This window comes from Felis catus, chromosome D3 (assembly GCF_018350175.1).
Source record: "Felis catus isolate Fca126 chromosome D3, F.catus_Fca126_mat1.0, whole genome shotgun sequence".
In the NCBI taxonomy this organism is placed as follows: Eukaryota; Metazoa; Chordata; class Mammalia; order Carnivora; family Felidae; genus Felis; species Felis catus.
Window position 1 is genome coordinate 44,197,302 of NC_058379.1, and position 24,896 is coordinate 44,222,197.

The 24,896-nt window shown below is 37.4% G+C and overlaps 1 protein-coding gene across 11 annotated transcripts in view; it reads left to right on the top strand.

The window, feature by feature from the left end:
• The window catches only part of GREB1L (GREB1 like retinoic acid receptor coactivator), a 287,968-nt gene that overhangs the window by 142,746 nt on the left and 120,326 nt on the right, over positions 1-24,896 (top strand). For all 11 annotated transcript variants that reach the window (XM_045041740.1, XM_045041743.1, XM_023241804.2 and 8 more), the window contains 3 exons: positions 6,216-6,392; positions 11,863-12,039; positions 14,814-14,936. In XM_045041740.1, the coding sequence (XP_044897675.1) occupies positions 6,216-6,392; positions 11,863-12,039; positions 14,814-14,936 (477 nt within the window). The remainder of the gene's footprint in view (positions 1-6,215; positions 6,393-11,862; positions 12,040-14,813; positions 14,937-24,896) is intronic.

The following is a 24,896-nucleotide window of genomic DNA, read 5'->3' on the forward strand; positions in this document are numbered from 1 at the left end:
CTACCCACTCTTTTTTTCTTTACAGACACACAGAGCTTATTTTCATTCTTAAAAAAATAAATATTGTTCTTTGCATAATGTTTTTTCTTACTTGGGGATCCCTCATAATATATTTTGTATGTAATTAGCTGATCTGAATCCCACCCCCCCAAAATTAGGATTTAGAAAAGACAGGTAAAAGGTGTCACAGCAAAAAGCCAAATCTTTGCCAGGTGAGTGTATTCTCAGAATAATTACAAACTCAATTTAGGAACTTTTTCTTGATGTTGCCACCATTTCTGGCCTTGAATTGATTTATTTCTTGAATTACCCTGTTGCTGGACTCAGCTTTGCCTTCTCTTTCTCTCCTATTTTCTTTCCTCTTAATCAAATTGGCTGAGTGGCTTGTGTTAGCGAGTAACATGAAGGCAAGAAGATAAAATTGGACATTGTAAAAATAGACTTTACTTTTTAAGAACAGTTTTAGACTTAAAGAAAAATTGAGACAGTAGTATAGAGTTTCTATATATTCCTGCAGTTTCTCCTATTATTATCTTACATTATTACTAATTTTAATAATAATTAAAGTTCATAGTTTATTTAGGTTCCTTAGTTTTTACCTAATATCTCTTTTCTTTTCCAGAATCCCTTCAGGATACTAAAATAGAGTTAGTTGTTATGTCTCTTTAGGCTTCTCTTGGCTGTTACAGTTTCTTAGACGTTCCTTGTTTCTGATGACCCTGACAGTTTTAGGAATTATTGGTCAGGTATATTGTAGGTGACCCTCTACTGGAATTTGATATTTTTCTCCTAATTAGACTGGGGTTATGGGTTTTGGGGAGAAAGATCACAAAGGTAAATTGCCATTTTCATCATATTGTATCAAGGGTACATTCTGTCAACATGATTTATGAGGGTTGATGTTGATGTAGATCATCCGGCCGAGGTAGTGTGATCTCCACTCTTTCCCCCACTTGCCATACTGTGGGAGAAAGTCACTATGCTCAGCTTATACTTTAGGAACAGGGAATTATGCTCCACCTTCTCGAGGGCAGAGTATCTACATAAGTTATTTAAAATTCTGTATGGGGATTTGTCTCCCCCCCCCCACTTACTAATTTATTCACTCATTTATTTATATTATTATGTACTCATGGATATTTATTTTATGTTGAGTTATAAGTCAATACTACTTTACCTCACTGCTCAGATTGTTCTGGTTTTGGACATTGGGAGCACCTTCAGTTGGTTCCTGAACCCCTTTTACATACTCTCATCATTGCAGCTTTTTTTTTTTTAGCATAAAATAGGACATTTTCTCTTTTTATTGTCATGAGCATCCCTTAAAATTTTTGTGGGGAGGAGACTAGAAAACATGCTTCTCTGAGGATCCAGTCATTGTTGAATAATTATTACTTTTGACCTCTAGGTGTCCTCATACTAAAGGCTGTAGTAAAAACTATTTGTATTTCTTTTTTTTTTTTTTTTTTTTTCAACGTTTTTATTTATTTTTGGGACAGAGAGAGACAGAGCATGAACGGGGGAGGGGCAGAGAGAGAGGGAGACACAGAATCGGAAACAGGCTCCAGGCTCTGAGCCATCAGCCCAGAGCCTGATGCGGGACTTGAACTCACAGACCGCGAGATCATGACCTGGCTGAAGTCGGATGCTTAACTGACTGCGCCACCCAGGCGCCCCTGTATTTCTTAATTTGAGTGGACTGTGTATTTCTCCTTTTTTGCCACAGAAATCACTCTGAAATTATCTCTCTTCTACAGAAAATCCTGCTTTCTTCAGATATTCTCCACACTAAGTCCTCTCGACTCTATCTCTGTTAAGTCAAGAACAAAAATTGTACTTTCCCCCTTGGTCTCCTTTTGCTGCAATGTATTGCTTTTAGAGATCTCATCAGAGGGGTGCCCGGTGGCTCAGTTGGTTAAGTGTCTGACTCTTGGTTTCGGCTCAAGTTATGTTCCTGTGGCCTCATGGGTTTCAGCCCCACGTCAGGCTATGCTCTGGCAGCACAGAGCCTGCTCGGGATTCTCCCTCTCTCTGCCCTTCTTTGCACTGTCTCTGTCTCTCTCAGAATAAATAAATAGCTTTTTTAAAAAAAGAAAACTCATCAGAAAAATAATGAATTTTAAGGACTCATCAGCAAGTATGAAGTAGGTGAGTGCCAATAGACCAAAGATTCAACTTAGAAAGTTGGGTAATAGGACTCCAAAAAAAGGCAAGGAAGAAGTAATAGGAGAGTGTCCTACATCAGACTGAGGGAAGGTGAAGCATTATATGAGTCAGAGATGTTAATGAGGATGAAGGAGTATCTAATTTGGAGTCCGGAGACTTGGGTTTTAGTCCCACTTTCTCCAGTTACTGAATATTTTAAAAATTGGACCATTTTCTTAAGCTTTATAGGCCCCAGTGTCCTCATTTACATATTAAATAGATTAGTGTTACCCAATCTTTGACTCACAAATTTCTTTTATACTAATATATAGTCTTTTGAACTTTTTAGGAATTTAAAACCTAATTCTGTCACTACATGGCATATGATAAAGAATTGATTTTAAGTAGAAAGTATTTATTTTAGACCAGTATGTTAATATACTCTTTGATATTATTCATGCATATGAGAAAAATTGTCAACATTTTATCATTCAGTAATTGCTACTTAATGTATTTAAAATCGGTTGTGTAAGAAAAAGCATATTTTATTGACAAATTCAAAAATAAAATATTATAGCTTTTCAGGGGGCTGAGTATATTTAAATGTTTTCCAGCATCAAATAAAAAGAAAATCAAAATCTACTTTTAATACCCAAAATTTGAAATTTTAGGATTAAAAGGATATGCTAGTTTATTTTTATAATTTTTACATCATCTATATGATGAAAAGATTTCAGGCTGCTGTGTGCAGAATTTCTGCTACTGAATATGCTGCAAAATGAGGTAGGCTTTTCTCTCCTACGTGAAAAGCCAAGTTGGATTGTAATCACCAAAATTTTACCTTGACATTGCTTTTGGGGGTGGGGTGCCCAAAAACATATTGGTGCGTTTTATATAATTTTATAATTTAATGAGTGGGGTTGGGATTGAATCTAACTTTCATAAATCTAGCAAGAGCATCTTTAGACACATTTGTAACATTACTGTGTTCATTAACGCAATCAGTGCTTCCTATCATTAACCAACAATGTATGATGAGTATAAATTAAGCACAATATCAATACAAATGGCTAAGAATAAAAACAGTTGTGTGAAAATCAAAGCCATACACTGATACAGGGTTCAAACAAGTGAGTCCTGAATTCATTCAACTGGTTTCCACTCTCGCTCTATGTGTAGCAGGGAAAGCACTCAGAACATTCTTTAATATTAGAATAATTATTTGTTAGATTTTAGAAATTGGTAACTGTTTGATTTTGTCTTATAACTTCAAGTATCATGGAATACCTGTAAGTCCCTGAGAGTTTAATAACTGCCTGTTGAGAGATCCTATATCAGATAATCTTAAGGTTCTATATAGCTCTGATGTTCTAAAAAGCTGGTAATAATTTGAAAATTCATACAAATTGGCACAGACTATCATTTCATCTAGTCCACTCTTTCTAATATGGTATGAGTCAAAGTCGTAGAAAGGTTTGTTACTACTTCTTAGTGACAGAGATAGTTCCCCACGCATCCTGTTTTTTGTCAATAGACAATCATGAACTTCTCATCACTGAATTTATCTGCATCTTTTGGGAAGATACGTGTTCTGCCTTTTGGAGCAAGTCATGATAAAGGTGTTATTTCTTTTCTTTTTCTTTTTTTGAGAGCGAGAGAGCGAGCGAGCATGTCCACAAGTGGGGGAGGGGCAGAAGAGAGAGAGAGAATCTTAAATAGGCTCCACCCAGGCACCCCTTGATCTGTCTTTTTATAGCAAACTTACCATGTCTTACATCCTGAACATTACTGAACTCATTATATAACACTGCACAAGTTCCCTAACCTTCCTGAGCCTCAACTTCTCCATCTATGGAAAGGAGTTGGTAGTTGTTCAGAGGATTAAATAAAATAATCTGTACAATGGTTAGTACCATGCCTGGCTTATATTAAGTTCTCCATAAATTTTTCTGCCATTGATACCATCATCATCATTTCCCCACTTTCAAACCTGAGTTCTGTCCCTTAAATGGGGTGGGGGCAGCAGAATTTTTTTAGGGCTTTTATGTATCCATAGCTTCCAAAAACTGTGTGTAAACTGAATAAATAATATGACCTGCATGTATAAATGACTATTTTTCAAATAAATATAGATGATATTGTGACTAATAAAATATAGATTCATTCAAAATTGTTAATTCACAATAATATTCTGCTTTTGTTTTTTTCAATTAACAAACACTAAAAGTTAAATTTGAATTATTTTAGTGTTAAAGGGAGCCTATAAGCTTGAGATGGTTGAACCCCATTATTTTATCATTTTATTCTTTCTTCTGTTGACTTCCTCCAATTCCATTATGTCTGCTTTTGAGGTTTGATGAGCTCAACCATGCAGTAGATTCATGGTAGATTTATGTGCGCCACAACTTCATACAATATTTGGATTTTTTTTCTCTTATAATAACTGATTGCATCCAATTGTTTGTTGGCATTTGGTGAACATCATACTATAAATTGATACTGGAAGAATTTAGCAGGGTCTTTCTCTACTTTGTATTGGGTGATGATGGTCTCCTCAGGTTTGTGTGTGGAGATTTAGGTGTCCATCGTTTACCTTCTGCAACTCTCTGAAATAGTATTTTTCATACTTGTATTTACCCTCTTTTGGCTGCAGGTGAAACCCAACCCAACTGAAATTAGCTTTAGGTAGAATGAAGATATTATTCAAAGAATTCCTAAGCAAAAGGTTTCACAATCCGACCTTGGGAAACGCACATACAGCTGGGTTTCAGGGGTCCACACACTGCTGGAACATTTCCTTTGAGCCTCCTGTCTGCTGACAGACTTCTCTCACAAGGCAAGGAACTGAGCTGCCACAGATCAAACTAAGTCATGCTCTTTCTGGCTCCATATTTGGAATTCCTTGAGAAAAGGCTTTGATTGTCCCAGTTTATGTCAGGTGTCCCTGACTGATCAACTATGGCTGGAAAGGTGGGATATTATAGTGGCCAGCTTGGATCAGGTGCTACCTCCTGTCAGTCTAGAATATCCCCATTCTCCAGAGGAATCACGTGATTAGAGTTCAAGGAGGTTTGATTATCTCCCAGAAGATGTGAAATAGGTGCTTTGCAGTAGAAAATAGCTGTCCTCTGTAATATTGTTTTGTGATTATTGGTTCCTTATACATTCTTCCAATTAGACTATAATGTAGGTTCTTGGGGGAAGATATATTTGTTCAAGTCTATCCCCAGGCCTAGGGTAGCATCTGTTGCAAATGATTTTTAATAAATGATGAACTAATTAGTTAGTGTAATATGTTTTGGTACACAATGTGGTTATGTAAGGTTTTGTTATGTGTTGTTCTGTTGTAGCTTACAAAAATGACTTCACAATTCTGAGTTCTAGTTCTGGCCCATTCATTTATGAACCACATCTGAAGTGCAGACTCTTCCTATGTGAAATGGAAGCCTCTCTCTTCTATGACAGTCACCATTTATAGATATGAACTTGCTTTGAAAGTATAAAAATATTGTACTACATACACATAAAAATTACATACATTTTTCAAAGCTCTGTGTGTATTTATCATTTGCTTACTTGTAGATCAGAAAATATAAAGTCATAAATATTGGCTGAACTTGTCAGAAATACCTCCTTTTTGTGTGTTTCCAGCTCCACTCGGGGGAAGGGGATACGTATGATAGATTTGTCTTCAGGTTGGAGTATATGGACTTTAAATTTAGTCCTGGGGTGCCTGGGTGGCTCAGTCGGTTGAGCGGCCAAATCTTGGTTTCAGTTCAGGTCATGATCTCACAGTTCCTGAGTTTGAGTCCCGCATCGGGCTCTGCACTGAAAGTGCAGAACCTGCTTGGGATTTCTCTCTCCCTCTCTCTCTGCCCCTCCCCCAGCTTGCTCTTTCTCTCTCTCTCTCTCTTCCAAAAAATAAATAAACATAAAAAAATAATCTACTCCTTAATTTTTTATGGGATTATCCTTTATGGGATTTCCCATAGGCAAATCCACTCTCCAGATGGGTGATAAGGAGATAGGACCTTTCTAAACATTTAATGTGTCCTTTTTACCATTTTTAGGTTTTTGTCAAGCAGGAAAGGATTTGCGTTTGGTATCTCTTTGTATGGAACAAATCGACATCCCAGCAGGATTCCTCCTGGTAGGGGCCAAGTCTCCCAATCTGCCTGAACACATCCTCGTGTGTGCTGTAGACAAGCGATTTCTACCAGATGATCATGGGAAAAATGCACTTTTAGGTGAGTATTTCACACCTATAAAATTCCTTCCAAGATGAAGGAGTTAAACTACAAGTTTAAATTATCATAGGGGTGCCTAGGTGACTCAGTTGGTTGGGCGTCTGACTCTTGATTTCAACTCAGGTCAAGATCCTAGGGTTGTGGGATCAAGCCCCACGTGGGGCTCTGTACTGAGCATGGAGCCTGCTCAAGATTCTTTATTTCTGCCCCTTTGCCCAATGCTCGCTCTCTCTCTCAAATAAAAAAACAAAAATTAAAAAAACATGTTAAATTATCACAGATTTTTTTTTAGATCACAGAATTAATTGGGAATTCTGTAATTAACTCAAGTATGAAACATTTTTTTTCTTTTAGTAACTTCTTAAAAATTAGCTTTTATTTTTTATTCATTCCCAAAACACCCTCCTTGAAGAGGCCGCCTTTTCAAGCCAAGCTAAAGGATGGCATGCGATTTATCAAAAATTAATTCTGTGTAAAGCAAAGTAGGATTCACTCTGTACAGAGTTATTGATCTAGACCTGATGTCCAGTCAACTCTCAGTTATTCAGCTGCAGATTATCTGCTTTGTAAGTTTTTGGTAGTTTCTCCATACTACCCATCATTCCTAGCTATATTTGATTGATGTGATTCCCATGTTATATTTAGCATTAGTTCAACCAAAGTAACTAGGAATATACATATGATGTAAAATGTATTACTGTATCTCAGAATTGTTTTATTCTCTGGCTTTACTTTGAGTCTGGACTTTTTTTTTTCACAACCTAGTTTCCTTACATCATGGGAAATAAAGACTGGATTTATTTTTAATTAAGAAGACAAGATGGCACATGAGATGTCTTTAGTGAAAATAATAAAAATGAAAGGAAAGAGGGCAAAGAATTCAAGAATTGTATTGTTCGTAAGCTGTACTTGTTTAGTTTGGTACATTTTTCCTAGTTACACAGTGTCATCAGAAAGTCTGGAAATATATACATCAGTATCCTGAGTTAGAAAGTAACCCTATCCATGCTTTATAAAAGTTCCTTAACTTATAATTCAAAGCTTTTTCTTGGTTCATAGGAAAAGAAGTGATAATTTCCATAGGCTTTCATAAAAAGATGATGATTTTCTTTTAGTGAAATTGAGCAGATGGTTTAACACAGAAGCCTAATGGTAAAGTTTATAAGTTGGACTAAATTAGCAAAGAAGTTTCTAAGTATCTGTTCACTCATTCATTCAACACTTTATTCAAAATGTACTATGTGACAAAAATCATACTAGGCTGTGTTGTGGGAGCACAAAAATGTTAAGACACAGAGCTAGTAATCTAGTTGGCTGTGGTATAACAATTTTGGGAAACTTCTTTTTAGCATTTTAAAAGCATCATAGTGTTGAGGTGCCTGGCTGGCTCAGTCAGAAAAGCATGCAGCTCTTGATCTCAGGGTCATGAGTTCTAGCCCCACATTGGTTGTAGAGATTGCTATAAACAAACAAACTTTTAAAAAATAAATAAAAGCATCACCGTGACATCAGATGGAATAGTTTACATGTGGCTCTAACCACAGACACAGAAAAATATCTCATGATGCCTTTTTGCTTAATGATTCTTCATGACTAGAGGAATCCTCCTAGAATACATCATGAAAGGATACAAGAAACACCATCAGAATAATAGATTTTCAGGGTGTCTCAGTCGGCTGAACGTCTGACTCTTGATTTCGGCTCAGGTCATGTTCCCAGGGTCATGGGATCAAGCCCTGCATTGGGTTCTGCACTGAGCATGGAACCTGCTTAAGATTCTCTCTCTCTCTCTCTCTCTCTCTCTCTCTCTCTCTCTCTCTCTCTCTCTCTCTCTCCTTCTCCTTCTCTCCCTCTCTCTCTCTCCCTCTGCTACTCTCCCCCACTTACACGCTCTGTCTGTTTCTAAAAAGAGAAAGAAGAAGAAGAAGAAGAATAGATTTCATGATTGTGTATAATAATGAATATGAGATCAAAGACCTTGGTCATTGGAGTTGGAACTGGGATTAAAATCCCAGATTTGCCACTTAGTATTTTCAGAACTGGGGCAAGCTACTTATTCTCATGAGGTCTCAGATTTCTCATCTATAAAAAGAGGCCAATGATGCCTAACTTTCAGGGTTGTAAAGATCAAATGAGATGATGTTTATAAGGCAAACCATCAAGCACAGTGCCTGGCACAGAGCACTTGCTCTTTAAATGGTTATTATTCTGCCATTCTGTCATATTTATTAATACCTTTATAGAAATGGAAGTTTGTTTGCTTTCTCTAGCCTTGTGAATGGACATAATTTTTTAGTAACCACTTTCCAAGTGAAAGTGTAGTGCAGCAAGATGGTAGAACTTTTCTCTTAGATAAGCATGTTGTTGAGATTTTTATATGTTAATATCCATCCAACATTTCTTACTGATGATAGATTATTTTAGTATGCATTAAAGTATAGTGGGAAAAATTTTAAGCTTCGAATATGTTAGAATCCCAGTGAACTCCAATATAAATTTATAAACTTTTTATATAAATTATGCTGATTCAAAAGACTGTGAGTGAAGGAATTGGTTAAAAAATATATTGAGGGGGCATTTGGGTGGCTCAGTTCGCTCGGTGTCTGACTTTTGATTTTGGCTCAGGTCATGATCTCACAGTTGTGGGATCTGGTCCTGCATTGGACTCTGCACTGAGTGCTAAGCATGGAGACTGCTTGGGATTCTCTTTCCCCCTTTCTCTCTGCCCCTCCTCCACTCATTCTCTCTCTCTTTCTCTCTTTCAAAATAAATAAACATTAAAAAGTATATATTAATCCAGTTGGCAGTTCATTCATGTGTCCCAAATCTACTGTGCAATTGGAAGACTTGGTTGACAGAAACACTAGATAGGTAATTTAGCTGTAAGAGGTATTATTTTTTGTGATGATGACAACAAGAACTTTGGGCAGATAAAATCTCTCTTGAACAAAGACTGATACTGAAACTGTACAGAGTTTTAAAAATGAGCTGTAGGATTCTTTGTCTTTAATATTGTCAGTTCTCATCATTAATGTGCCATCTCTGTTCTTTGAAGATTGTCCAGATCCTTTGCTTTTCTTCCTTTGTATATTCTCTTGCTTTTCACCTCAGAGAATAAGCAAAAGAAAAAAGATAAAACCTCACCTCAGTAATTTGTTAATTTTAATTCTCACACTGATCTTTTATGAACTACTTGGATCTACCAGATAAGCCTCTTTTGGGAGGCACCATCTTTAATTGTTTTGACTAAAATGTTCTTATATTATTTTACTGGGTTCTACATCTGCCTGGCAAGCCATGCACTTTTCTGTCAAGGCATGATAATCGCACCACAATGTAAGTACATGGAGGCAGTGGTTTTGTCTCCTTTGCTCCGTGCTGAAAACCTGGTACCTGAAAGAGTGCCTAGCATATGGTAGAGTATATAAGTATTTGTTGGATGGATGGATGGATTTGTTGGCTAGATGCATGGATGCATGGAGAAATGGATGATTAGGTGGCTTGGGAACTCGGTGAAAAAAATTGGCTTTTTTTTTTTTTCTTTTTTTGGTTTTGGCCTGTAGCTATAAAGCATTGGACAGATAGCCAAATGCTCTCAAATTCAGTCCATCTTTGAATATATTTTAAATAATTTATGTTTATATTTCTATAAAGTAACAGTAATAAACTAATTATATAAATTACTAATTTTATGTAACCGATCAGAAGATATGACTATCTCTGTTTTTCCAGTTTTGCATCATACCTGGTATATAGGTGGATGCTCAGTAAGTAATTGTTGAAAAAATAATAAATTGGACTGCCATTTCTATTGATTGTCACAATTGACTGTCTGCGATTGGTATGTTGTGAGATATTCTGTCTTTAATCCTGGTGGCCTTTCTCTTCTCTCCTTTTATATCTTTGTTAATTAGATAACAGGTTGGTTTAGGGGTTTAAAAAGAGTATCACTTCATCAGTGGATTGATTTTAAGTTAGTCATTTATATAGAGAGAGATTGTACGTGTGGAGTTTGGAGTGCCTTTTCTCATTTACACCTATCTTGTCCTTGTTCACTACATGGCAGTACATATGATGCTTCCTCCTCAGTCACAACCAGAGGAACTCACATTATTTCTGTGTGACTTTTCTCTGTGTATTACGGGATTGATTTCCAATTAAGCAAAGGATAGCCTCACATCCTCTTAGCCTCCTCCATTTCTTCTTTCTGTGCCCCCTGCTCTAAGCAGGTCACTGAAAGTTTTATTTTGTTTGAATAATCTGAGTGAGAATTGTTTGGATGTTTGATCTAAAGGGATAATAAGCTAGTTTGAGTATGGGGGGGGGGTGAATAAAGAGGAAATGGGACTCTCAGGGCACCTGTGTGAGAAATTACAGCTAGCTGTCATAGGAACTGGAAAGTTGACAGCACCTGGGCTTGCCCATCACTGTCCATGCCCTCCTCTCTGCAGACAACCTTCACAGTTGCCAATTTATTCTCTCCCATCCCTTAGCTGACAGGTGGTTGGACATAACCCCCAACTTGGGTTCCAATTTTACAAAACCTTACAAATTTAGGGCCCAGTTCCATCTGACTGATTCTATTTGTATTTATTTTAAAATTCCAGGAAAGGGGCACTTGGGTGTCTCAGTCCTTTGGGGATCTGACTCTTGATTTCATGATCCCAGGATTGTGGCCCTGAGCCCTGCATCGAGCTCCATGCTGGGTGTGGAGCCTGCTTGGGATTCTTGTTCTCACTCCCTCTGCCCACCACCTCTCAAATAAAAAACAAATAATAGGGGCGCCTGGGTGGTGCAGTCGGTTAAGCGTCCGACTTTGGCCAGGTCACGATCTCGCGGTCTGTGAGTTCGAGCCCCGTGTCAGGCTCTGGGCTGATGGCTCAGAGCCTGGATCCTGTTTCCAATTCTGTGTCTCCCTCTCTCTCTGCCCCTCGCCCGTTCATGCTCTGTCTCTCTCTGTCCCAAAAATAAATAAACGTTGAAAAAAAATTAAAAAAAAAACAATAAAATATTTTTAAGTTGAAAAATAAAATAAAATAAGATTCCATGAAAGAGACTCTGACTGTCCCAAACTGGGTCTGATATTAGCACAATCTAATCATCTGTGACAGTGCACATGGTGGGTAGGGCAGAGAACCAGGGCCAGCAAGTTCTCTAAGAAGGGAGTGTGTGGGGAGGAAATCATGGGCATCTCTAGAAGCAAACTTTTTCATATTTTTATGTCAACTGTATGAATTCTATCACATGCTACTATCCACTCTATTTTCTTAGCCATTAAACTTAGAGCAGAATTTAAATTACTTTCAGTCTTCCACTATTATAAAATAACTCTGCTAAAAAAAATTGGTGTTTTTCCTTGAGGTTAGGAAATTATTGGGTCAAAAGCACTGAATATTTCTATACTTTTCATATGTAAAAGTATTGTATCAGTTTACAAATCCACCAGTAACTTTGGTTTGTCTTCTTTCAGGGTTTTCTGGAAACTGTATCGGCTGTGGAGAAAGAGGATTTCGGTATTTCACAGAATTTTCCAACCATATTAACTTGAAGCTCACCACCCAGCCAAAGAAGCAGAAGCACTTAAAGTACTACCTAGTCAGAAGCTCCCAGGGTGTACTGTCGAAGGGACCTCTTATCTGCTGGAAAGGTAGCGTCAACTTCTGGGAGGGAAAGGGAAGGGAAAGGAATGAGGATGTTACAGTAAGGACAAGTGGCCTTCTGAGGTTCAGAATCAGGTATGATGTATGTAAACATCCCAAGTTCAGAAGACTATCCAAAGATGTGAAGCTCTCTGGCAGGTTATTTGACTTGCTTCTTTCTTTCTTTTTTTTTTTTAATTTTTTTTTTTAACGTTTATTTTTGAGACAGAGAGAGACAGAACGTGAATGGGGGAGGGTCAGAGAGAGAGGGAGACACAGAATCTGAAACAGGCTCCAGGCTCTGAGCGGTCAGCACAGAGCCCGATGCAGGGCTTGAACTCACGGACTGCGAGATCATGACCTGAGCCAAAGTCGGACGCTTAACTGACCGAGCCACCCAGGCGCCCCAACTTCTTTCTATTTTCAATAGAGACTATCCAGGTTTAGAAAAAGTGCATGTCTCTTTATAGTTGTCTCTTGGGAGGGTGGAGTACAGGAGGACTCTTTTCAGCTTTCCTGTCATTTAGAGAGGACCTCGAAGTGTCATTTTTCTGGTTAGATGCTCTTTATATTTTATTTAGGTTCTTTGGTAATTCTCAAGCATATAGTTTTCTGTTTTCATTAGAACTAAGCATACTTTGAACAAATAACGCTTCTTTATAATACCTTAATACCTGGGGGAAACACATTATTAAGTTGGCAAAGTTGTTTTTTTTTTTTTTTTAAGTGTAGAAGAACTTAACTAACTTATTTGTGGATCTGAATCCAGTTGAAATCTCACATCTTCATGTAGTTGATAGGATTTACCACAAGTTCTATTCATTGTTCTAATGCAGTGGAATATCTAATCCTTATTCTTTTGAGCAGTTACTTAGATGCTGAGATTTTTCTTAATTATCAATATTATTATATTATTAAAGATGATATAATAATTGTCTTTAATGCTTCCATTTGTTGTCTGTGCAAGATTTTGGCCTGACCATAAGAAATAGCATAATAAATCCAAATTATAAATGACTTCAGATTTTCCTCTGAGTTTTCCACTGTAATTACTCTTGGGTGCATTTGAAATGACATTATATAATTCCTTAGGAAATAGCTGCATGTTCCAAGACAGGCACAATCATCCTGAATGGCTTTTGAAGGTTCACATTTTTAAAAAATCTTTTAAAAGATTTTATTTTTAAGTAATCTGTACCCACAATGTGGGACTCAAACTCACAAACCCAAGATTAAGAGTCACACACTCTACCAACTGAGCCAGCCAGGTGTCTGAAGCCTCACATTTATAGAAGTTACTATTTTAGAATTAAGATTGTATATGCATATGTATCCATATATGCAGATATGGAGATATGCAGATATGCAGACATAGAACATCAATATAAATGTATACATACGATACACATAATGTGGAGGTATCCTTGTAGGCCAAGGTACAATTGCTTTTCAAGGAAAATCCTAGCCAAGGTGGTCATAGAAAACTGTGTCCAACCTTGCATATATCTGATAAACTTGGAAACTCTCTAAAGGACCCTCTATAATTAACTGTCATTTACAACCATTTATATTTCTTTTTCACATGCTACCTTTAAAAACTAACATAGTGTAAAGTGTAGTATAATTTAGTTAGAAGTTATAGCCCTACATGGTTTCTTAGTATTTGCTATCTACTTGACTCAGTTCAAAGTATTATTAAAGTATCATGTTAGAGCTCCATTAGTATTGGCTTACCTAAAATGAAGCTTGTTGTTGCATGATCAGAAATCACCTAGAATATTGTGTACCTATTTCCTTTGATACAAACTAAGAGTAATAAGAATTTGAGCATTTCTGGGACACCTGGGTAGCTTAGTTGGTTGAGCGTTGGACTTTGGTTCAGGTCATGATCTGTTCATGAGTTCAAGCCTTGCATCAGGCTCACTGCTGTCAGCATCAAGTCTGCTTGGGATTTTCTATCCCTCTCTCTCCCTGCCCCTCCCCTGTTCTTTCTCACTTAAAAATAATAAGTAGGCTTAAAAAAAAAGAATTTGAGCATTTCTAATTTTTCTCCTCTGACTATAAATTTTTCTTTGCTTCAGCTTTTGGACATAAATTAAAGTTGAGGTGAGAATATTGAAGACAACCTATATAGATTCCTGTTCCACACTAAATTGATCCCTGACGGGAGGTTGACTGGTGTTTGAAAGCTTTTTTTTTTTTTCAATGTTTTTTATTTATTTTTGGGACAGAGAGAGACAGAGCATGAACGGGCGAGGGGCAGAGAGAGAGGGAGACACAGAATCGGAAACAGGCTCCAGGCTCCGAGCCATCAGCCCAGAGCCTGACGCGGGGCTCGAACTCACAGACCGCAAGATCGTGACCTGGCTGAAGTCGGACGCTTAACCGACTGCGCCACCCAGGCGCCCTGAAAGCTTATTTTTTTTTTAAAACAAATTACTGATATTTTAGCCTGCCTTATCCATAAAACTAGCATGATTATATTGGTTATGAGTAATTTTTCCCCTGGGAGCTAGTCTGTGAAGAACAAAAGCCGGATCTTTTTTCTTTCTTTCTTTTTTCCTTCTAAACATGACATCTGGCCCTAGGAAGACAAAGTGAATTCACCATCTTGAACATTCTGTTGGAGTCAGGATTAGAGGAGGGGAAACCGCCAATAAGGAACATGGTTGCTACTTAAGGAACGGTAGTTTATTTTAGAGATTTTATGGATTGTGTTCTCATCACCTGCTTTGACAGGGTATTGGTCTCCTCCCATAATATAATTCTTACTCCTTCCCAGAATGTAGAAGCCGACAATCCTCTGCCACTTGCCACTCTATGAAACCAAACTCTTCAGTATCATCAACTGTGACACCAGAAAATGGCACAACTAATGGATATAAATCAGGATTCATTCAGACAGGTATGGGATATTTTCTTTTGGAATTTCAAGCAGCCAGATGTATGTTTAGTGGTTCACTTTAAAAATGACTGTTGGCTGGTTTGAATAGAAATGTCTTAAAACAAGTATTACCTGACTTACTATTAGAGTTAGAAGTCAGCACTGAGATGGGTTAGTTCGTGGATAAGAAATTTAGCTCAAGCATAGGACCTATCTCTAGAAAAGTCTAACAGTGGGCAATAAGTAGAAATCCAACATGAGGAAAGTCTGTCTCATAGCTATCAGGTGGCATATACTGGGGACATAACTCATGAAGACTGGAGTTCTAGGGTAGGGCTCTAAACTAAGCCCACAGAACATTACAGGGAGTATTGCACCAACTGGTATATTAAGTAAGGTCCCAAGGTAGGGTTGAGGATCACAGTGGAAGAATCCACTAGTTTCTAGTGGTTCAAGATGGAGGCTGGGTTACAAATAACCAGATAAAATTTTAGTGCCTGAAACCAGGTTATACTATCAGGGCAGGATCAGCAGAAGGGCCACGCTGATACTGAACAGATAAGTTGCCAGTCTAAGGCTTCTAAAAATTCCTCCAGTGTAGAGAGTTGTACTAGCCCAGGCCCCAAGGACAGGATAAGGCTCCAGGTGGGACTTAATGTTTCCAGGTGGCTGGAGGGCTGGAGGGCTGTAACTGAAAATATCACTGCAGATAATATTTAAGAAAATTATTCATGGAATGCAAGCTGGTGCAGCCACTCTGGAAAACAGTATGGAGGTCCCTCAAAAAAACTAAAAATAGAACTACCCTACAACCCAGCAATTGCACTAATAGACATTTATCCAAGGGATACGGGTGTACTGTTTCAAAGGGACACATGCACCCCCATGCAGCGCTATCAACAATAGTCAAAGTATGGAAACAGCCCAAATGTCCATCAATGGATAAATGGATAAAGAAGATGTGGTATATATATATGATGGAGTATTACTTGGCAATCAAAAAGAATGAAATGTTGCCATTTGCAAATATGTGGGTAGAACTGGAGGGTATTTTGCTAAGTGAAATTAGTCAGAGAAAGACAAAAATCATATGACTTCACTCATATGAGGACTTTAAGAGACAAAACAGATGAACATAAGGGAAGGGAAACAAAAATAATATAATAACAGGAAGAGGGACAAAGCATAAGAGACTCATAAATATGGAGAACAAACAGAGGGTTACTGGAGGGGTTATGGGAGGGGGGATGGGCTAAATGAGTAAGGGGCAGTAAGGAATCTACTCCTGAAATCATTGTTGCACTATACACTTTTTTGGATATAAATTTAAAAAATAAAATTAAAAATAAAATAAAATCAGAAAAAAAAAGAGAAAATTATTCAGAACCAGTCTAGGTTATATCTTAGGCAAGAAGGAAGGTATTTTAAAAGAATCTGTGAATTGTTTTCCAGTTCACTTGTTTTTTGTAAAGCATCATTTTTCTCATCTGATATGCAAATGTCATAGTATAATGTGCTTTGCCAGCATCCCGTTACCCACAAGTTGAAAAGAAGGCTGTCTTCATTTATTTCACTACTTAGCATTCCTCTTTCAAGTTCATGTGAAATTTTGATGAGTTGATAAATTTTTTCTACTTACTTTCAAGAGGTAAGTAGTTATTAGAAGGCATTTGCAACAATAGCAATGGTAACAAGGCTAACCTTATTTGGGGCTCTTCTAGCTATGTTTCTGTACTCAGCTAAGTCTCTCTCATCCTGGATTTAAAAGGTCTGATTTTTAAAGTGTCCAAGAAATTTAGATAGAGGCTCTAGTCTAAGAGAAGAGAGCATATCTCTTTAGAATAAATGAGAGAACATTGTGTTACTAGGTATTCAAGAAAGAAAAAAGTTGGCACTTGGCTCTAGGCATTGAAACATTAGTTAGCCTTCATTACAATAATTATACACCTATACGTCTTTGCTAGAATATTATTTTAGTAACTTGTTTGATTCCATGGTATATTTTCTTCCATTAGACCTTGGGACTACTGAAATGTAATTTTAAAACTACACTATTAAAAATGAATAGTTACTTAATTACAGTAAAAACTTATGAAATATTTACTGTGTCCTAAAACCCTTGTCACATACTGGAAGGCAGGGTTCCAACACTTGACCAATGGCTCTGATGATTTAAAACCACTCATGTAGGGGATAAAAGCACAATAAAACATGTTACCTTTCTTAAAAGGGACAGGTAGATATATAAATAACCAGTTGTACCTGAAAACAATGAAAATATATTAACATGCTAATAAGCAGTAATGCAGTTTTAATTATATTAGGAAATATATTTTGAAAACAAATACTGCTCTGAAATAGAGGAAATCAAGTTTTAGGCTTTAGCAAAGCTCCATCAATTGCCATGAAGAGACACAGACAAGGCACTGACTGCCTCACAGTGAATACAAGTGGCCAAGATTCATGCCCATATCCTTGAGTATCCCTTGTGGCGATTTGACCATGAAATTAGCTGTTAACAATTTTAGGTGAGATCCATAGAATTTAATAGAAGAAAGTAGCTTTAAAAGTGAGACTTTGTATCTAAAATTTTCTTCTTGACAAATTAGGTTTATGACTCTTCAACAATAATTTCTTTCTTCCTACACATGTTGAAAGCAATAGGCTTTAAGACTTTCATGTTAGTATTATGAAATCATTGCAATCATAAGAGTATGTAGCATCTCCTTAGCTAATAGAGATTCATCTTTCTATAGAAGATTGGCTTATTTTTAAAAATGTTTTTAATGTTTATTTTTTGAGAGAGAGAGAGAGAGAGAGAGAGAGAGAGAGCGCACAAGCAAGGGAGGGGCAGAGAGAGGAAGGAAAACACAGAATATGAAGCAGGTTCCAGGCTCCAAGCCATTAGCACAGAGCCCGATGCAGGGCTTGAACCCACAAACCGTGAGATCATGACCTGAGCCAAAGTCAGACACTTAACCAACTGAGCCACCTGGGTGCCCCTAGAAGATTGGTTTCTTAATCTGCAGTCAATGACTGCCTGTAATCAACATTTCTTAGCCTCAAATGTAAGTAGGCACGTTGCATAGTATTTGAAGAAAGGATTAATGTGCCATTTACACAGTTTTGTCTTGAATTCTACCTGCCAAGCTCTGGATTTTATGTTCTGGCTGGCTTGCCACTTTTCCTTTGCATATTATTTTCAACATATTTATGTCATTGATAATTCAAACTTTAGTCAACAATCCCAGTAAAACAGTTTCTCATTGTGGCTGAAGATGGCTGTGTAGTTACCTACATATACTATACCCACATACCACATATAAATACATACACACGTATATATTTTGTGTTTAATCAAGACAAGAATTCAAGAATCAATAAAAAAAAAAAAACCCTTGCCTACCTGAAGATCTTGAGTTTATCTTCCATGTTTTCTTCTGAAAGTTTTGTTGTTTTATCTCTTGCATTGAAATCTATGAGCCACTTTGAGTTAATTTCTGTGCACAGCGTGAAGTGAGCATCTAAGTTCATCTTTTTGCATGTGGATATACAATTGTTCCTATCTTTGAACAAACTACCATCTTTGAACAAACTACCTTCTTGTCAGTGAATTGCACTTGTCAAAAATCAATTGACCATAAATATAAGGATTTATTTCTGGAAAATGGATGAAATGGACTTCATCAAAATTCATGACTTTTACAGTTAAAAAGGCAACATTAAGAAAATGGAAAGACAAGTGGCAGAATGGGGGGGGGGGGGAATGTGTGAAACACATATTTGACAAAGAATTTGTATCCAGAATTTACAAAGAACTCTTATAACTCAGTATTAAGAGGACAATAAGTCAAAACATGAGCAAAGGATTTGGAATAGACACTTTTCATGGACTATATACAAATGGCTAACAAACACATGAACAGATGCTCAACGTCACTAAGGAAATGCAAATCAAAACCACAATGAGATACTACTTCCACCCACTAGAATGACCATAGTCAAAAAAGATGACAGTAAGAGTCTGTGGATATGGAGAAATTGGAACCCTCCATACATTGCTGGTAGTAATGTAAAATGTGGCAGCCACTTTAGAATACAATTTGACAGATTCTCAAAAGTTAAATATAGGGGTGCCTGGGTGGCAGTCGGTTGAGCATCTGACTTCAGCTCAGGTAATGATTTCGCATTTGTGGGTTCAAGCCCCACACTGGGCTCTGTGCTCACAAGCTGAGAGCCTGAAGCCTGCTTTGGATTCTGTGTCTCCCTCTCTCTGTGCTCCTCCCCTGCTTGCACTCTGTCTCTCAAAGAGTAAATAAAAAGTAAAAAAGTAAAAAAAAAAAAAAAAGTAAATAAAAAAGTAAAAACAAAAGTAAATAAAAATGTAAACAAAAAAAGTTAAAGATAAACTATTATATAACTCAGGAATTCCACTTCTGAGTATCTACCCAAGAGAGATGAAGACATATCCTCACAAAAAAATTTCATGCAAATGTTCATAGCAGCATTATTCATTATAGGTGAAAACTGGAAGCAACCCAAATGTCAGTCAGCTTGTGAACAGATAGACAAAAATGTAGTGTATCCATACAAGGGAATACCATTCAGCAATAATAGAGAACAAACTGCTGACACATGCTGAATCATGGATGAACCTCAAAAACACTGTGCTAAGTGAAAGAAACCAGACAAGAGAGACCATATACTGTATGATTTTGTTTATGTGAAATGTCCAGAAAAGGCAAATTTATGGTGACAGGATATAGATTAGTGGTTGCCTGGGACAAGGGATAGGAATAGAAATTAATTAAAAACAAGCATTCAAGTTCTTATTGGTAGAATGAAAATGTTCTAAAACTGATTTATGATGATGATTGCACCATGTGGTAAGTTGCTAAAAATAATTGAATTACACATTTGAAATGGGTAAATTTTATGATATATAAAATATACATTGATAAAGTTGTGGGGGAAAAGATTAAATAGTTGCTCTGAGAGAAAGATGAAATCCTTTGGAGTGGCACTATTTCTTATTCAATGCAATACAGTCTAATTTATTGAATATCTACTGTGGAATGAACACTGTTTCAGACCAGGTAGTAAATAGCACAAGACCTGGAGTCAAAGTCCTGGTATTCAAATACTTCATCTGAGTATATTTGTTGATGCTTGGGATAAGCCATTCAGTTGTTCTGTGCCTTGGTTTCTTTGTTTGAAAAACCAAAAATAACATCACCTATTTTGCAACTAAGGATTAACTCAATCTTGCTACCATACTTCTATTTGTATGACATTCTTCCCAATTATAATTGTTAACCATCTTATATGTTAGAAGCTCTATGTTCATTTGTTTATCCCTGTAACCCCTAGTACGTGGCAAATGCCTGGATAGAAATATTATCTGAATTCTATTTTTTATTCAAATTTAAAGTTAGCCTTTGGGGGATTATTAATTTACTGGTGTGTACAATTTTCCCAAATGAAGATGATATACTTACCTATGATCAAGAGGAAACATGTTTTTATGCCCTAGCCTGTAGGGCAGTGTATGGATAAGCCACCTAATCTCTGCCCTTATGATTAATAGGATAATTTTTAAGAACACTATCAGACAGGGCCATTTAAAAAAATTTTCTTTTAATATTTATTTATTTTTGAGAGACAGAGTGTGAGCAGGGGAGGGGCAGAGAGAGAGAGGGAGACACAGAATTTGAAGCAGGCTCCAGGCTCTGAGCTGTCAGCACAGAGCCTGATGTGAGGCTCAAACCCACAGACTGCGAGATCATGACCTGAACCGAGGTTGGGGCTTAACCAACTGAGCAACCCAGGTGCCCCTCAGGCAGGGTCACTTTATGGGCCTTGGGCACATTTGTTTATGTGGGCCCTTTCTCCCTAGAACAGTATTTAAAAATACGTTTTGGGGCACCAAGGTGGTTTAGTTGGTTAAGCGTCTGACTTCAGCTCAGGTCTTGATCTCATGGTTCACGTGTTCGAGCCCCACATTGGACTCTGTGCTGACAGCTCAGAGCCTGGAGCCTGCTAGGGATTCTGTGTCTCCCTCTGTGCCCCTCCCTCACTTGCATTCTGTGTCTCTCTCTCAAAAATAAATAAATAGTAGGGGCGCCTGGGTGGCGCAGTCAGTTAAGCGTCCGACTTCAGCCAGGTCACGATCTCGCGGTCCGTGAGTTCGAGCCCCTTGTCGGGCTCTGGGCTGATGGCTCGGAGCCTGGAGCCTGTTTCCGATTCTGTGTCTCCCTCTCTCTCTGCCCCTCCCCCATTCATGCTCTGTCTCTCTCTGTCCCAAAAATAAATAAACGTTGAAAAAAAAATTTTTTAATAAAAAATAAATAAATAGTAAAAAAAAAAAATTTAAATGTTTTATGACTGTGTTAATATAAAAAGGAATATTTAGTATTATATACTAAAATACTTCCTTCAGCCAAAAGCTCATTGTTTTCTTCTGATTTTAAAATAAATTAAAACATTTTCATGAGCCCCTAAAAGTATTATGGACCCAAAGAGTGGTGGCTTCTTGTCTAATGGGGAAGTTGGCCCTGTTATTGGAGACAGAGGTATTATACATGAAATGGGCTTTTCTTCTTTGTGAACCATGGTAGGCCCAAAGTAACATAAGCCCCTTACTGTCTTACTCTTGCATATTATAAGAACTAAAAATAATATGGGTGGCTCAGTTGGTTAAGTGTCCAACTTCGGCTCAGGTCATGATTTCACAGTTCATGGGTTTGAGCCCCACGTTGGGCTCTGTGCTGACAGCTTGGAGCCTGGAGCCTGCTTTGGATTCTGTGTCTCCGTCTTTCTTTGTCCCTCCCCCACTCCTGCTCTGTCTCTCTCTCTCTCAAAAATAAACATTAAAAAAATATTTTTTAAATAACAAATGAAAGGACTTGCCCTATATTGTATGAAGCTCATGAACCTTTCCTAATAAAGACAGAGTGGACCTGTAACGGGAATAGACACAGAGCCACAGAACAGAGTAGAAAGTATAAAAAGCAGATTCACATGACGTATTTCATACTTAACAGAGGTGACCTGAAGATCAGTGGGACCTTTTATTTCAATAAATGGTGTGCGGAAACTGGATATCCTATGTGGAAAGAAAAATAAAACTGGACCCCTATTTCCCACGATACACAAAATCAATTCCAGGTAGTTAGAAAATCTAAATGTGAAAGGCAAAACTGCCAAGCTTTTATAAGATATTGTAGAATATCTTAGGCATTATAGATATCTTAAAACAGAGACAAAAAGCACGGCACATAGAGGAAAAGACTGTTGTTTCATTACATTAAAATTACAACTTTTTAAAGAAAATGTTTATTTATTTATTTTGAGGGAGAGAGAGAGTGAGCAGGGGATGGACAGAGAGAGAAGGACAGAATCCCAAATGGGCTCTGTGCTGTCAGTGCAGAGTCTGACGCGGGGCTCAAACATGAGATCGTGACCTGAAGTCGGATGCTTAACCAACTGAGCCACCCAGGTGCCCCTAAAATTGCAACTTATAATTATTAAAAGACACCATGAAGAGAGTGAAAAATCAAGCCATGAACTAGGAGAACCCATGTAAAACATAAAACTGACGAGTATGAAGAGTATGTAAAGAATGCCTATGAATGAATAAGAAAAAGATACAGTAACAGAAAAAATGAGCAAAGTCTTCACAAAAGTGGAAATACAAGGGGCCAGCAAATACATGAAAAGATCATTAACCACTTTGGTAATTAGGGAAGTTACTTTAAAAATACAATGAGATACCATTATACACAGACCAAATTGGCAATAAGTTGAAGTATGACAGCAGTAAATGCTGGCCAAGATTTCAAGCAACAAGAACACTCCTGGTGGTAGGAGTGTTAATTGGTGCCACCACTTTGCAAGTAATTTGCAACACATAGCCAAGTAGAAAATGTGCATATCCTGTCTTCCAGCTCTTCTACTCCATAAAGCAACTCTTACACATGTGCACCAAGAGGTATATACAAGACTGTTCGTAACAGTGTTCTTCACAACTGGCTCAAAATGGACACAACTCAATGTTCGTCAGCAATAGAATGGTTAAATAAGTTGTAACACATTTATATAATGAAATATCACTTGGCAATGAGAATGAACAAAATATACCTACGTGCAGCACAATAGAAGAATCTTACAAACATCATGTTGGGCAAAAAGCCATTTACAAAAGAATTCCTTTTCTAATAAAGAAAATGCCACTATATAGCAAGTAGAAGGAATCTGGCCCACTTTGTAGAAATGAAGAAACTAAGTAATAACAATGAAAAGTCATTTTTACTAATTATGTTAGCCACGACATTTCCTTTTAAGTGATATCCTTATCTAGGTTGACACTCTTAGCTAGGCTGGTAGAGGTGAACAGTGGTATAGTCTTTCAAGAGAGCAGTTTGGCAATATGTAACAAGAATATTAAAAATATTTATATCCTTTACTCTAGTAATCTCACTTTAGGGGATTAGCTGAGAAAATAACCTAAAATGGAGGTCAAGATAGTCACTGAAGTTATTTTTTATACTAACTAAAAAGAGGTTACCTTCATATAGAAACAACTGAGTACATTGTAGCATGCTCACATGACAAAGATGTTTAAAAATATAATTATGGTACTATGCCACATAGAATGTAATTCTGTTAACTAAAGTAATATTAAAGTGTTTTTTTTTGTTATATCATGTACAAAATATAATATGCAAATAAAATGTAGAAGAGTATATACTGACAGAAAAGAACACTGGTTTGTGGGAGAAGTGAAATTTTTAGCATGTTTGTTTCTATTTTTCAATTTTTTATTTTATATTTTTAATAGTTAAAAATTTTAAATTCTCAGGATTAAGCCAAATGTATAGCTTAGTAGAAAATATCTGCTTTTCCTGATCTTTCTGCAGCTTTCTACGCATGTGTAGAGAAAAGGACCGGTATTTAAGCATAGACAAGTCCAAGATACAGCTGGAAGGCAACAAAACCAGAATTTGAACGTTCTTTACTCACTACTGACAATTTTATTAATCATTTACTAAGGACTAGGATCTGGGAATGTAAAGATGATATTGATTTCAACGTTTATTTATTTTTGGGACAGAGAGACACAGAGCATGAACGGGGGAGGGGCAGAGAGAGAGTGAGACACAGAATCGGAAACAGGCTCCAGGCTCTGAGCCATCAGCCCAGAGCCTGACGCGGGGCTCGAACTCACGGGCCGCGAGATCGTGACCTGGCTGAAGTCAGACGCTTAACCGACTGCGCCACCCAGGCGCCCCAAGATGATATTGATTTCTACTTAGAATTCTGTAAAATTTTCCTGTGTCTTAGATTTTAAGAGTAAGAGACAGGAGGAGCAGAAGAAGAGGGGAAGAACTAAGGTTGAAAAATCAATAGCAGATCAACTTAATATTTGCTTCTGGCCAAAATGAATAAATAGGGACTGAATTTGGCCTCCCACCTGAAATAACTGAAAAAAAAAAAACCCAGACAAAAACACATGAAAAATTAGTTTGAAGACACTTTATATCAGGCAACAAAAAACTGGTATCTGAGAGACAAGAAACAAATAATGTGAGTCTTACCATCACCTCAGCTTAGTGCTTTGAGTTTCCAGACCATGATTCAGGGAGGGGGAACTCTTGGGGGGCCTAGTAGATCCCTAAGTTAAGTAGAAGGAACTGAGAGAGCACAGGGAGACCAAAATAGCCAGAGTTCATAGGACCACGTACCAGAAAAGAGAGATGAACAGAGAGAGAGAATGTGCAGAGGGTTCCCTCAAATGTTTAGCACAGCACTGATTGATGCATACCATGCCAGGCTGGTAAAAAGGACCTTCCAAAATAATGAGAGGAAACATTGCTCAGCATTTACACAGGGCCAAGAACAGGGACTATTTCCACCGGCTAGACAGGAAAACCTCATAGTTCATCAGGCATTGACTAGAGTACTTAGAAAGGTCTTATTCCC